Source organism: Brassica napus, unplaced genomic scaffold (assembly GCF_020379485.1).
Source record: "Brassica napus cultivar Da-Ae unplaced genomic scaffold, Da-Ae ScsIHWf_1022;HRSCAF=1437, whole genome shotgun sequence".
Classification (NCBI taxonomy): domain Eukaryota; kingdom Viridiplantae; phylum Streptophyta; class Magnoliopsida; order Brassicales; family Brassicaceae; genus Brassica; species Brassica napus.
In genome coordinates, this window is record NW_026014454.1 from 1 (window position 1) to 13,700 (window position 13,700).

A 13,700-nucleotide genomic window follows, 5' to 3' on the forward strand; every position below is an offset into this window, starting at 1 on the left:
AGATCTAGAAGGAGAAGAAGCAAACGGACGGAGAAGAAGAAGCAAACGCAGACTCAGTGTGTAACTGACTACTGAGTCATGAGCGAGGCAATGTATATATAAGCTTAAACCGGGTTGTTCCAGTTCAATTGACCGGTTCCTTGGTTAACAATCGACTAGGTTAAGATCCGCGCCTTGCGCGGAATGAACATTATATATATATATATATTATTTTATATATTATATGTTTATAACATATTATGAAATAATAAATATATATTGAATAATTAAAAAGTCATTATCTACTACTTATATAATTAAATTGGTGCGAACATATAAATAAATTTTATAAATAAAAAACTATTTTTTCTATTTGATATGATATATAATTAAATTTAAATGATAGTAACATATATATGGTATATTTTAATATTAATATTTATTAGATGATGGTTTTTGCTCATATTTTTTTATATCATTTGTATCTGTTATAGCAAAATCTAAATTAGTGATAACAAAATTTTCAATGTGGGATTAATGGTTTAAGTAATTTATAATATTTAAAAAAATTAAGTTGTCAATATTTTTTCAAATTTTTTATCAAAAAATGTTCAAAGTAAATTTCAAAATTAAGATATTTATGTATTTTTATATGGCATATAGTTTAATTTAAAATGATACATATATTTATATATCTTTTATTTTTTGATACTTATTAAATGAGACTTTCAACTTATATTATTTTTTAATTATTTGTATCATGTCATAACAAAAGTTTTAAATCATAGATCACAAATTTGAATGTGAAACTTTTAACAGTTTTAGTAATTTATACTCGTTTTTTAAATTCAAAATATAATATATAAATAATTTTTTAATTTTTATTATATGGTTACTATGATTGTTTAATTTATTTTAATAGCTTAAAATTAAACAAATATAATTATAATACACACTTATTTTTATCAAATCTTTATTATTCAAAATCATTAATTGTCATATATACTTTAGCCACATTAGGCAATTCCGTAATCTTATTTAAGGAAATAATGAAGCACATTAATAATGTATTTATTGTGGTTTAATAAAAAGCTTATTATATATTTAGATGGACCAACCTATTTCTCTAAGGATTCTAAAAATCATTCTAGTGATGACACGTGGCTACAAAAAAAATGTTGCAATGTTTCTCAAATAATATATAAGGGATTTAAAATGTTTGATAAATACTCTATTAAAGAGTTTATTACACACAAAGGCAGTTTCAAGTTTTCTTTTACACAATAGAGCAGTTCCCGCTACAGAGGTAGTTTTTCAATGTAAGACTCCAAAGCGTAACTAGTCATTTCATTTAGTTAGGTTAAATATTTTATTATATTTTTTGGTTTGGTTTTTGAATTTCGAAACGGGAGTGGTGGGGTCGTGTTATTAATTATTGTCACCTTTACCTTTTGACAAACATAAGTTATCGAGAATAAATCTCAAAACTCTGTTTAAGAGGAATAAGAGGCGATTTTGGCCGGTGGGAGAGTTTAACAGCGTACGTTGAAGATTCCGGCGACGATGTGGAAGAGACGGAGTCTGCGGCTGAAAGTGAACGTAGGTGATTAGGGTGATAATTGCTTTGATTTTTTATTTTGTTTCCCTTTCTAAATAAATATCTTTGTGTTTCCGAAGGTGGTGAAGCGGTGGAGGATATCGAGGGGGGGGGGGCGGCGAAGAGGCGCATGGCCTTGATAATTTTAAAGAACTTCTTGCTGGGAGGTTTTTTGCGACAGACCGATTCCCAAACGAGAGACATAATTTAAAATCTGGGAATCTTGGGAATGTTTGAGAGAATGAAATGGGAGCAGAGAGAAAGAAAGAAGTTCAATACATACAGGTTGCATACGGTTTTGATCTAAACGAAACATCTATTTTGTGTTTTGTGTATGTACATTGTTTCGTGTACACGAGTACATTGGGTGAGCACGATGATGTATACACAAATGTTAGTGTACGCATGTACATGTTAAAGAGATATGAAAGTCATATTCTACTGCCATTTGAGAATCAACTTCATTAAGCTTTGTATAAATGATAAAGTCATATTCTACTGCCATTGTGTACATCTATGTCGTGTACAAATTGGTTTTGTACATCCCATGTTGTGTACACGTGTACATCTATGCATTCCATGTCGTGTACAATGTGATTTTGGGGACTAATCTGCACATTTTAATGCTTTGGGGCCATAATAAAAATAATCAAAAGCCAGCGGATTGTTTTTCTGAAAGATTGTTGTTTTCTACACAATGTGATTTTGTACATCCCATATCGTGTACATGTGTACATGATTTTGCATATGTACACTATGAACACATGTACAAAGGTTTTTGCTTTGTGCATATGTACACTATTTGACCATGTCCAAACCTACCAATATCAAAACATAGTTGAATGCAATATCTGATAAAAAAATATACATACTTGTAAATTTCATTTCTAAGTATATGTTAAACACGCAAACACCTTTAGATGTGTTTACAAACTATTAATATAATAGTGTACATACATTTTATTATCCATGTGTACGACCCATGAATGTGTACATATTTTGTTTAATTTCAATTTTTAATCAGTGGCATTTTAGTAAATATGTCTTCGTCTTCCCCAGAATTTTAGGGTTTTCTGCAAAACTTTTACGGCCGCCATTGATTTCTTTCACATAATCTTTCATAATTTTAAGTTTTAATTATAGGTTACATTTCAAGATCGTAGTTTTATCATTTATAAAATGTTTTCCAAATTCAGATTTCAAAAATAGTGATTTTCTATCAAAGGAGATGAGTTAAAGAGCTCCCTTAATTGAAACACGGCCACCGCGGCGGATTTCGAACATAACAACCACCGCGGCACAAGAGAGATGAATTGAAGAGCACGACGTGGATGAAGATATTGTTTGTGTTAATTTCACGGCGAAGGAGAAGACGGACTAATAGTTTTGCAATCCAGCTCGACTAAGATTCACCCGCAGTCACAGAGGATGACCAGGAAACACGGCGAAGAAGAGTTGCGACATAAATGACCTGAGATCTAGAGGTTGATGAAGAGTGAGATGTGAAAAAAAAGTTTTTTTTTTATTTCAGAGTTACGTTTGTCTACTCTCGAGAAAGAGAGGAAACATAATAAATTTTAAAAAATGTAGGACCAGATTAGTTAGATAAAGATAGTCTAGTTAATAATGGTTTGGTTTCTAGTCATAAGAAACTACCTCAGTAGTAACAACTGACCTAGAATGTAATAAAAACTTAAAAACTGTCTTATAGTGTAAAACACTCAATATTAAATAGAGAAAAAGACTAGGATAGCACCAAACCAAGTTTATGTTCCCAAAGTAGCACTCAAGTTTCAAAGTCACAAAAATATGTTTCATTAAAGAGGTAAATATACACTTATACCCCTTGGGTTTAATTAATCCAAACCTTAGGGTTTAGAGTTAAGGGGTGAGGTTTTGGAATTAGGGTTTAAAATTTTATAAAAAAAAAATACTAAAATAACAAATAAAAATTTTTAAACATTTCAAAAAGTATTTTTAAATTATAAAAAGAAAATTTGAAACAAAAAAAAAAATTTCGGAAAAAAAAATTATAAAAATTTCGAATCTGAAAACATATAATCTGAAACTATATAAAAAAAAAAATCTTTTTTTCATTTTTTTTATTTTTATTTATTTTTGTTTGTTTATTTAATTTTAAACCAAGGGTATTAGGAATATTTTACCCTTTAATGAATGTCATTTTTGTGACTTTTTCCTTCTAGTGCTATTTTTGAGACATAAACTTCAAAAGGTGCTATTATTGACAATTGCCCTATTAAATATACTAAAAAAAAGTTTAACAGGCTTCATCGAAATATTTAACTTTCAAAAAGAAGGTTTGTCAAAACCGGTGAATTTTAAGAAATTTCTGATGCACTGGAAAGGAACTAAGCTAAATGATTCAACATCAGTAACACAAAATCACCAGCGGTGTAATTATTGGTGCTTTTCACGAGATTCGACGACGGTAACGATATTAATAGTAATAGTGAGTGATGTTTTGTGGTGGGCCATTGTTATCTAGTGGCCAGTCTTTACTCTTTATCAATGTTCGATTCTTATCATTAGCTGTTTTTTATCATTTACTTTGAACTTTGAAAGATTCATGTAGCAGCAGCGGGTACTAACTAGTTCATCATGTTTAGTGTGGTTCAAGTAATAATTTCCAGTAGCAAGCAACTTTAAACTCAGTGAGAGCCCCTATACCGAATGAATACATTGGAGGGGTTTAATTAAACATACAATCTTTAAGATTTGTTCCATTTAATGTTCAAAGTGCCTACGTAGCATAGTGGTATTGCGTTCGCTTCGTAAGCGAAAGGTCGTGAGTTCGATCCTCATCGTGGGCTTTCTTAATTTATCTTTTTCCCTCTGACGTGTGTTAATAAGCTATTTTGGGTTGGAACTTTCCATTCTGTGTGAACTAGAGTTCTCTTGATAAAAACTTGTGGTATCTTGCTCCGTAAGATGAAAGAAACCTTTTTGCTCACGCAAGTCAACCTTTGCTCTCTCACTAACCTAATTCATTTGATTCATCAACTAATCAAAACAACTTGTTAAGCATTCCCAATTTGGATTCCTTTCAAGTAGTTTTTTTTTTTTTTTTTTTTTTTTTTTCAAGTAGTTAACTCACAGGTTAAAAGGATCAACTAATCCTAAGACCATCAAAACAAATTCAAGAACAAGGACATGGAGGAAAACATGAGAACCACCTACACCTTGTTGAGTGCTTCTGCTTTCCTACTTCTGCTGGTTCTTGTGTGTCTTGCGATTGCTTAGCTTGTTTCTTCGTATCCTCTGTTACTGCTTTTGCTGAATAACTTCTTGCAGCTCTTGCCAAACTTTAAAAGAAAGCTATCACTAAAGGACCAAACCAAGTCCAATACAAAGTAAGAGGAAGGCGCAAATGAAACTGAGTTTTTTACATTGGGAAAGAGAAGGACTGAAGGACCAAACCAAGTCCAAGTCCAAACTATTGAAATCGTTTTTTTTTTCATAGAAAGTAACAGTGAATTGGAAGAAATAGTGATGGTGGTAGGTAACTGAAGAAAAAGAAGTTTATACACTTATTAACCGGAAGTAAGGGTAATATAGTATATATGGTAATAATAGTAGAAATTATTTACTTTTTAGTTAGATACCTAATTAATTTATGCTTTATTTTATGGTTATTCAGACCAATTTTCTTTAATTATTAAACTTTCTAGTCGACCATATTTGGAAAAAAGTAGTAATCAACGAGACCCGTTACACAAGACCGGTATGATCGTAGAGGACAACAGAACATATACGACCAATGAACTTTCAACCCTAAGATGTAAATGGGTAGAATTTTTTTATTACGCGTTTGGATATTACATGTTGAGTGGTCCAAACAGAAGTTTTTTTATTATGTCTAAATACTATTACAACTTTGATTTTTATGAGACATGTCTAGTAATGTCCAAAATACGATTTCTTTGGCTATTCCTAATGGTGCATAGGGCTACAACACTCGCTTTCTTCCCTCTCTCAGCCTTCTCCTCAAATCCTCTGTTTACAACAGAGAGCGGACGATGTTCCACGCTCTCTTCGTTACAACACTCTTGTAAAAATAAGCGTAATCAGGTTCAAACTCGTAGAAGCTGTTCACAACAACACATGAGCTCTTCACTTCCGATTCTTTAACCTCCATCATGAACTTCCCCATCTCGGTTCCTTCGTCGCAGTCGTTGATTTGTTCTTGAGTCATCACTATGCTCCCTGGGAGGTGAGGGATCACAAATGGCTCACAAATGGAAGTAACTCTCTGTTGTGGCTTATGCAGTTTGATGCAGTAAGCAAAGCATAAGGGGAAGTAGCCAAAGCCGTGGAACACAAGTCTTGGCACATTGAACTTCTCAGCAGCTTGAGTAGCCCACGGGAAGAACATGTCGGCGATAAGACAATCTGGCCGCATTGTCTCGAGGAGATTCTCAAGCTGGCCTTTGAAAAACCTTGTCGACAAAAAGAACTTAGTGATCATGTCCTGCCTATCATCGTTGTTGTTTAAGGTCAAGAAGTCGGCGTTTTCGCATCCTTCTGGTAACCCGAGCTGCACGCAAGGGAAGTCCAATGTAAGCTCAAGAACTTGGAGCTTGACAGGTTGCTGCTGTGCTGGAGTTTTGGTTCGTGTACATGTGTTACACATGGAGAGTAATGTGTGACACATGCTTCGGAGAATAAAAAGGAAACGTCAAGATGCGATGATGTGTGATATTTCCATATGCTTGGTTGACGAAATAAGCATTAAAAGAATGTTATTAGATCACAAATTGGAATATTTGGTGATGCTAAAATATAGGAAATATTATATTAGATAATAGGAAAATATTATTTAATATATATGGTGGCTTTACCTAAGATTAGGGTTAGAGCTTTCACGTTGTAATTCTCAGAGAGAAACACAAAGGGTTTTGGGGTTTCATAGCTGAGTGAATTGGTAGACTTGATCAACAGGTGTTGAGTCAAGTAAGTTGGGTTTGTTAGAAATCGATCCGTGTCGAGTTGTGTAATTCGGATCAAACAAGTCTGTAAGAGATTGTGTAAAGGATTTCTAATAAAAGATACACGAGTTTTTGGAATCACTTTGTGCCTTGTGTTTTCGCTGTATCTCGATTTTACAATTGGTATCAGAGCAGGACATCTAAACGAAGAAGAGTTCTTCGAACCAAGGTGAGATCCTGAGAAGAGAATATGGCGATTTTGGCAAATAATATGTTGTTGCTGAATGATGTGAATTATGGGTACTGGAAAGTGAGAATGAGAGCAAACTTACGTGGAGCTGATGAAGATATCTGGACAGTTGTTCAATCTGGATGGGAAGAACCGTGTGTGATGCAAGAAGATGGCTTGAAGACACTTAAACCGAAGACAAAGTGGACTGCAACAGAGAAAAAACTTTCAAGGTTTAATGCGAAAGCACTGGATACAATCTTCAGTTCTGTAGATGGAAAGCAATTTGAGCTTATACAGGGATGTGAATCAGCTAAGGAGGCTTGGGATATACTACAAAATGCTTTTGAGGGTACTACGAAAGTTAGGAGGATAAGATTGGATTTGCTTGCATCACAGTTTGAAGACATAAGGATGACTGATGATGAGAAGATAGGAGATTTCAGTGCAAAGCTTAGCTCCATAGCCAATGAATCACAAGTTTTAGGTAAAAAATACGAAGATGCAAAATTGGTGAAGAAGTTTTTGCGATGTTTGCCTACTAAATTTGCAGCACATAAAGCAGCAATAAACTTGACGATGAACACTGATGAACTCAAGTTTGCTGAGGTAGTAGGGATATTAAAGGCTGAGGAGATGGAACTGGAATCTAAGTTTTCAAAGCCTGCTCAAGACTCTACAGTTACAGTTGATGAAGACATCCAAAGAGCTCAAAAACTTGAAGAATCTATTCATCTGATGATTCAGAAACTTGAAGAAACCATGAATCTCTTTTATAAGATGTCCAACGACAGACTGCCTAGAGAAGAAGAAAAAAATAAAATGCAGGGAGCGGTGTGTTTTAACTGTCATGGTATTGGACATGTCAAAACAGATTGTCCATCATTCAAGAGAAAAGAAATCAAGTGCAATGGATGTAATGGTTATGGACACATAAAATCAGATTGTGTGAACACAAAGAAGATGAAGAAGAGGAGAATTTGGAGTGACAAAAACCCAGAAAGAAAAGAAGATGCTCTAAATTTTGTGGCTCTTCATGGAGCTATGGGGTCTGGAAAAGACATCACTAAAGGTGAATTTCGTGCATCGTGTGTGTCACACACCAACTCCGATGTGTCACATAGCGATGCAGAAAGTGATATAGATGTGGATCTTCTAGCTGAGTATCAGGTTCTGTTTGGTCAATTTGCTAAACTCAGTGAAGAAAATATTCAGCTGATCAAAGATACAACAATGCTGAAAGCAAAAGTGAACATTCTAGAGTTGGAAACCAACAATAAATCTGAGACTGGAGTGTCAAAAGAAGAGAAGGAGTCTGATCCACATAGTTCACAAAAGAAAATCTCTGAGCAGGCCTACAATCTAAAGAGTATGGAGACTAAATATGATCAGACGAAACAGCTATTGAATGAGGAACGCGAGAAAAGTCAGCTGCTGCAAAGAGAACTCAGTGAAAATTACAAAAAGTTAAGGATGCTGAACAGAGGATCTGCAACTTTAGATCATATATTATCAGTTGGACAACCTCCAAAGGTGAATTGGGGCTTAGGATACAAGGGTGCTGCTCCAAAAGATCAAGCTATTCCAGTCGATGATATCAAGTTTGTAAAAGGTACTCCATCTAACCCTGAAAGTAGCTCGAAAGCTGAGAAAAGACATACATCTACACCTGTGAAAAAGAACCTAATGATCAGACAAAACTACACTCTCCAAAGCCTGCAATAACTAGGAAGAATGGTTGTTTGTTTTGTGGGAATCATGGTCATAAGGTTGATTTCTGTTATTCTCGAAGACACCAGATTGAGCGAGCTTGGAGGATGAACCTTTGTTATGTGGAACCTAGAAGGTATGGATATGTATGGATAGCCAAGAAGGATCTGTATCCCAAGTTTACGAAAGGTGTGTCACACGAGCATACCAATGTGTCATACACTCGAATGGTTGATCAATATACTGAACTTGAAGAACCAGTTCGATGGCGTAGAAGGAGTTGAGGGTTTTGATGGTCCAACAAGTATCATGAAGTTTTTCACAGAATTTTCCACTCAAGCAGGGAGAGATGGTACTTGATTCAGGGGAGTTTAAGTTAATACTTTGATGGGATGTATGATGCATATTGTGCTTAGAGGTTATTGAGCTTGAGTTGTAAAACTCAGTGAAAAACGGGGAGAATGTAAGCTCAAGAACTTGGAGCTTGACAGGTTGCTGCTGTGCTGGAGTTTTGGTTCGTGTACATGTGTTACACATGGAGAGTAATGTGTGACACATGCTTCGGAGAATAAAAAGGAAACGTCAAGATGCGATGATGTGTGATATTTCCATATGCTTGGTTGACGAAATAAGCATTAAAGGAATGTTATTAGATCACAAATTGGAATATTTGGTGATGCTAAAATATAGGAAATATTATATTAGATAATAGGAAAATATTATTTAATATATATGGTGGCTTTATCTAAGATTAGGGTTAGAGCTTTCACGTTGTAATTCTCAGAGAGAAACACAAAGGGTTTTGGGGTTTCATAGCTGAGTGAATTGGTAGACTTGATCAACAGGTGTTGAGTCAAGTAAGTTGGGTTTGTTAGAAATCGATCCGTGTCGAGTTGTGTAATTCGGATCAAACAAGTCTGTAAGAGATTGTGTAAATGATTTCTAATAAAAGATACACGAGTTTTTGGAATCACTTTGTGCCTTGTGTTTTCGCTGTATCTCGATTTTACATCCAAGACTTGGATCTCGATTTCAAGACTCGGGTTCAGGTTCTTGAATGTGTCGATGTGTTTTTGGAGGATCTTGGAATTGAGAGGTGTGGTGAGGATTGTGGATTTAGCTCCTCTTCTTGAGAAAAGCTTAGCCATGTCTAGAGTTGGTATCATGTGACCATGAGCCATGAAAGGGAAGAACATAACATGAAGCCTCTTAGGATTACTACCCATGTTTTGACTTTGGTCGAAAAGAAAATGAAAATGATTCTAAAGCTCGTAGAGAAGTTATGTTTGTTTGTTGTCTTGAATGGTTGTAGGAGTTATTTCATGTCTCTCTATATATATATAATAACATTTGAAAACTAGGAATCATTCTAGGTTATGGATTCTGACGTCTTAGCATACGTCACTTGTTTTGGTTTCTAGTTTGCTACTCCTTTTGTTAACTTGTCAGAGTTGTCCGAATCTGTGATCTTGTAACTATCTACAGTTATGTTAACACATCACTAATGACGTCTTCTTAATCATGGCAATACATATCATATTCAAATAGTTCCTTCAAGACTGCCTTTAAATATCACCAAATCATGTTTTTATGACAAATTAACACACAAGAGAAAAAATTCATAAAATAGCATTAATAAAAAGTTAAAAATACACTTTTATTTTATATTTATATATTTGGGTTTAGTGATTGTAACTTATGGTTTACTATTAAAGAGGTGAGAATGAGATTATGGTTTAGGAATTAGAGTAAATTAGTGTTTTTCTTGTCAAATGTGTGTTATTTTGGAAAAAATTTTTATCATTAAGTGCTATGTTGGAGATTTGCCATTATTTTGATGAATTTTGTCTTTACATTAGAGAAAGTGAATTGATTTGTTCATAACAAGTGGGAGGATGGTCCATTAATTAAGTCCATAAGAAGTAAACTGATGTTAACATCTTTTGCTGATCCTTGCAGAAGTTTATCTTGTAGATGTTTCTGTGAAATGCCTTCTGGAGTCATTTTCTATGTCCTGACGAGGCCATAAGAACAGCAACTGCAACTATGAACATGAAGAGCATACTGATAAGAAGTACATATGTTCTTCTGGATGATCTCCTGTATTCTCCAAATAGTAATATCCCCCAAAACGTGCTCACAAGTGGAAGTGCCTGAAACCCATCAAAACATATGTTTGTTTGATTGTTTTTTCACTCCTGAATCGTTGAAAAGGTTTTAGTCTAAACCTGAACAGCATCTGCAGCTGCATAGCCTGCGGCTTGACCACCCATAAACTGAAGACCATTACCAAATCCACAGAGAAATCCAGCCAAGAAAGACCATCCCCGACCATTCCAGTCGTTAAGGTAAGCCTTGAAAGAAGACTTTGGGAGACCAAGTATAGGAAAGTACAAGAATCTGATGTTAAGTATCAGAGCAAGCACAAATGCAGAGATTGAGAAGTAGAAGAAGGCGGTGTAGACATTGAGCTTTGGAACCCCATGTTTCAATGTGTGCCATTGATCGTTTGTCGCTAAGTTGAATGCAGGTGAGAATAGAGAGAAACAGATACCAGCAAAGAAAGTAATCGCCAGTCCAATGATTGTGCTTTTACCAAAGACCTGTCAATGCAAAATCTTGATTTTTTCAAGAAACTAATACCCATAAGATCTTTAACGTCTATGAAACAATTTGTTTCACCTTTATGGCTCTTTGTTTCTCAAGCTCTATAAGATAAGCTGCTGTCCCTTCTTTAGCTTTCCCTTTGGCTAACCCGCTGTCTGCAGGACCTGTCTCTATTTGGAAGGAAGAAGTAGTCTCTAAACTGAAACAAGATCAAGATTAGTTTAGAATCTAAACAAACTAGGACAAAGTTAAAGAACTTGTTGTGAATCTTTTTTAACCTTTTGAAACCTTGGAGTTTGGATTTGTTATCAGCTGCATTTGATTTATGAACAGCAGAGCCGAAACAAACCGCGATCAAGAAACAAGCCACACCTGGGAAAAGAACCTCAGCTCTGTTGATTCTATCATCCAAGAAATAGTTTAAAGTTGTGCCTATGCAAAAAAAAAATGTTCATGAGAAATGAAAGAAAGAATCAGTTAAAAAAGTAGTTGAAATGAAACAAGAGTTTTACCAATAACAACAGTGATACTAGCTGTGATGACTTCAGTAACTGATAAACCAACAAAAGCCCAAGCATATTGTGTTGCTAAGTTTCCAAGGCTAAGTACTATTCCTCCAGCCATTGCAAACATCACAGACTGCCAATTATCCTATTGATGATACAAAAATGCATTTCAACAAGGTTTTCACACAGGATTTTAAAAAGAAGTATGTATGTGTGTATAGGTTACTGACTTGAGAAAGCTGTGTGATGAAATTTGGTCTGCTTGGACCTATTTGGCCTAGTGTGAAGGCTATGATCACTGCAGCTAAGAGATTTGTGATTGTGTAGTCAAGATAAGTATGTTGAGGAAGTCTCCCGCGTCTTTCTGTTAGAGTCATGATTGCTGGCCATGTCCCTAAGAAGAGCAGAGCCAATAGCATACAAGATATTGCTCCTCCTTTGCTCTCTATCATATACATCTTTCACTCAGTGTATATAATTATGAAATCATGAAAATCCTCTGCCAGAAAGAAGAAATTTGAAGATTATTTCAGTTATCTAATCTTCAAATCTCAAGCTAAAGATAAAGCTAATCCAAGAGTATAATACAAAACACATGCTAATTCAATACAAGAAACTTCAACCTATGTTTCACTACTTTCCTCCATCTAAAGCAAACACCACTGACTTTTTTTCTGGTGTGAACATAAACATTAAAGATCTAAAGCAACCGTAAGGCAACATAAAAGAGACAAAATCTTTTGAGTCTCTAGAGAGGCAATAAGAAGAGAACAAAAAAAATCAAGATCTTTGTCCAGTGGGTTCTTGAAAGAGATTACCTTTTTGAATCTTTTGTCGTTAACTTTGAGGTAGAACAGAGAAGAGAGGACAGAAAAGTTATCGTTTACTTCTATCCTTAGAGATTCCCATTTGATTGGGATATTCAGAGAATTTGCCTGGCTGTGATATTACTTTCAGATCCATATATTTATTTTAAAAGTATATAATTCTGTATAAAATAAAGATTCTTGAGTTGCGTTCAGATTAGATTCCTTTGCCAGTGGGGGAAGTCAACGGCTGACATAATCATCTCTTTATTATATCTGTCTGTTAGTAAATAATAGTAATACTGATTACTAAATCATTCAGAAACCAAATTAAAAAAAGAGAAAAGAAAAGCCAGCAACAAAAACTTCAATAAAGTAAAGAAGACTAGTCAGCTATATGCTTTCTTATTGCTGATTCTCTCTAAGCACAATGACTTAAGCAAACCCTGGAACAACCCTCTGAGCTCCATTTATAGAGAGACAAGGTTTCTTATGCCATGATCATGATCTGGCCAAATGTTCAAATGTTTCTTGTGTTGATCATAATACATGGGCTTCATATCGCAACCGTAGCCAAGTGTCCCTTTTAGGCTTTTATTTTGTATCTGCTCATTGATCTATAAACTTACTCGAATGTATACATTTTTTATTAATTCATGGTTTTCATACTGACATGCACACCTCCCTATATTATATTATGTGAAGAGATTTAGAGATTACTTGCCATTGACGACTTACGAGAATATAGCTTTATTAGGAGTAATTAAGTCAATAAAGATGCATTGTGTCCAATGATTGTAATCTCAAGCAAACAAGTTTTATCAAACACTTCTACGTATTTGAGAATAACTGAATAAGCATAGTTTATATGCAACTGATATAACATTAAATTCATTTCCGCTCTTTTCTTAAGCATAGTATTATCAAGCAGTTGGCTGCGGCTACGCTGAAGTGAGGAAAGTGTGGTAAATCGGCGAGAACATTGTTTAGATGATTAAACCACCACCTTGGAGAAGGATTTTCTCCAGTGATGGAGGCTTTCTCCGGAAATTATATATTCGCTACTGAGTACGGAGAAGTTTTCTCCAACTGTATCTTTGGAGCACGCCATTCTTTTGCGTTGCCACTTCTCTTGACTCTTGTAGACTCGATATCCCGTAGAAATGTCGGGTTGATGTAATCTGAGAGATTCTTTCGGTTTGTTCGGTTCATTTTTGAATGGTTTTTGGGTAACAACTAACACATAAATAAATGTTGATAGATTATAGATATGCCAACAAGATTGCTTGGTGGTCAAGTAAGTTGTTTGAATATCTAAAC

At 34.7% G+C, this 13,700-nt stretch overlaps 2 protein-coding genes and 1 non-coding gene across 5 annotated transcripts; 1 reads left to right on the plus strand and 2 right to left on the minus strand.

Annotated features, from left to right (window-relative positions):
* The first annotated feature begins 4,335 nt into the window (after nt 1-4,335).
* Nucleotides 4,336-4,407, plus strand: TRNAT-CGU. Its single transcript has one exon. It is a non-coding gene; the product is annotated as a tRNA-Thr (tRNA).
* A 1,187-nt stretch (nt 4,408-5,594) lies between these two features.
* Nucleotides 5,595-6,248, minus strand: LOC106392812 (UDP-glycosyltransferase 73B3-like). The gene has a single exon (XM_048771147.1). It carries the CDS (start codon nt 6,246-6,248, stop codon nt 5,595-5,597), a length of 654 nt encoding a protein of 217 aa, XP_048627104.1.
* Nucleotides 6,249-10,254: 4,006 nt separating this feature from the next.
* Nucleotides 10,255-12,529, minus strand: LOC106390492 (ureide permease 1). 3 transcript variants are annotated; one of them, XM_013830968.3, is made up of 7 exons: nt 12,393-12,529; nt 11,805-12,073; nt 11,581-11,719; nt 11,347-11,500; nt 11,144-11,267; nt 10,690-11,064; nt 10,255-10,614 (listed from the first exon to the last, which is right to left on the minus strand). In XM_013830968.3, exons 2-7 carry the CDS (start codon nt 12,030-12,032, stop codon nt 10,462-10,464), a joined length of 1,173 nt encoding a protein of 390 aa, XP_013686422.1. In that variant the 5' UTR covers nt 12,033-12,073; nt 12,393-12,529; the 3' UTR covers nt 10,255-10,461. The 3 variants fall into 3 exon arrangements, with proteins under 3 accessions (XP_013686422.1, XP_013686424.1, XP_048627105.1); XM_013830970.3 differs by having other exon boundaries at nt 11,805-12,019; nt 12,393-12,497; XM_048771148.1 differs by lacking the exon at nt 12,393-12,529 and adding an exon at nt 12,198-12,298.
* Nucleotides 12,530-13,700: the final 1,171 nt, after the last annotated feature.

What these genes read in the sequence shown, in the direction of transcription:
- LOC106392812 (XM_048771147.1), bottom strand. Translation starts at nt 6,248, where the DNA reads ATGTGTCACACATTACTCTCCATGTGTAACACATGTACACGAACCAAA.
- LOC106390492 (XM_013830968.3), bottom strand. Translation starts at nt 12,032, where the DNA reads ATGTATATGATAGAGAGCAAAGGAGGAGCAATATCTTGTATGCTATTG. An exon ending in TAGTATCACTGTTGTTATTG is followed by an intron (nt 11,501 to 11,580) that starts GTAAAACTCTTG and finishes TTTTTTGCATAG; the next exon opens with GCACAACTTTAAACTATTTC. An exon ending in AAACTCCAAGGTTTCAAAAG is followed by an intron (nt 11,268 to 11,346) that starts GTTAAAAAAGAT and finishes ATCTTGTTTCAG; the next exon opens with TTTAGAGACTACTTCTTCCT.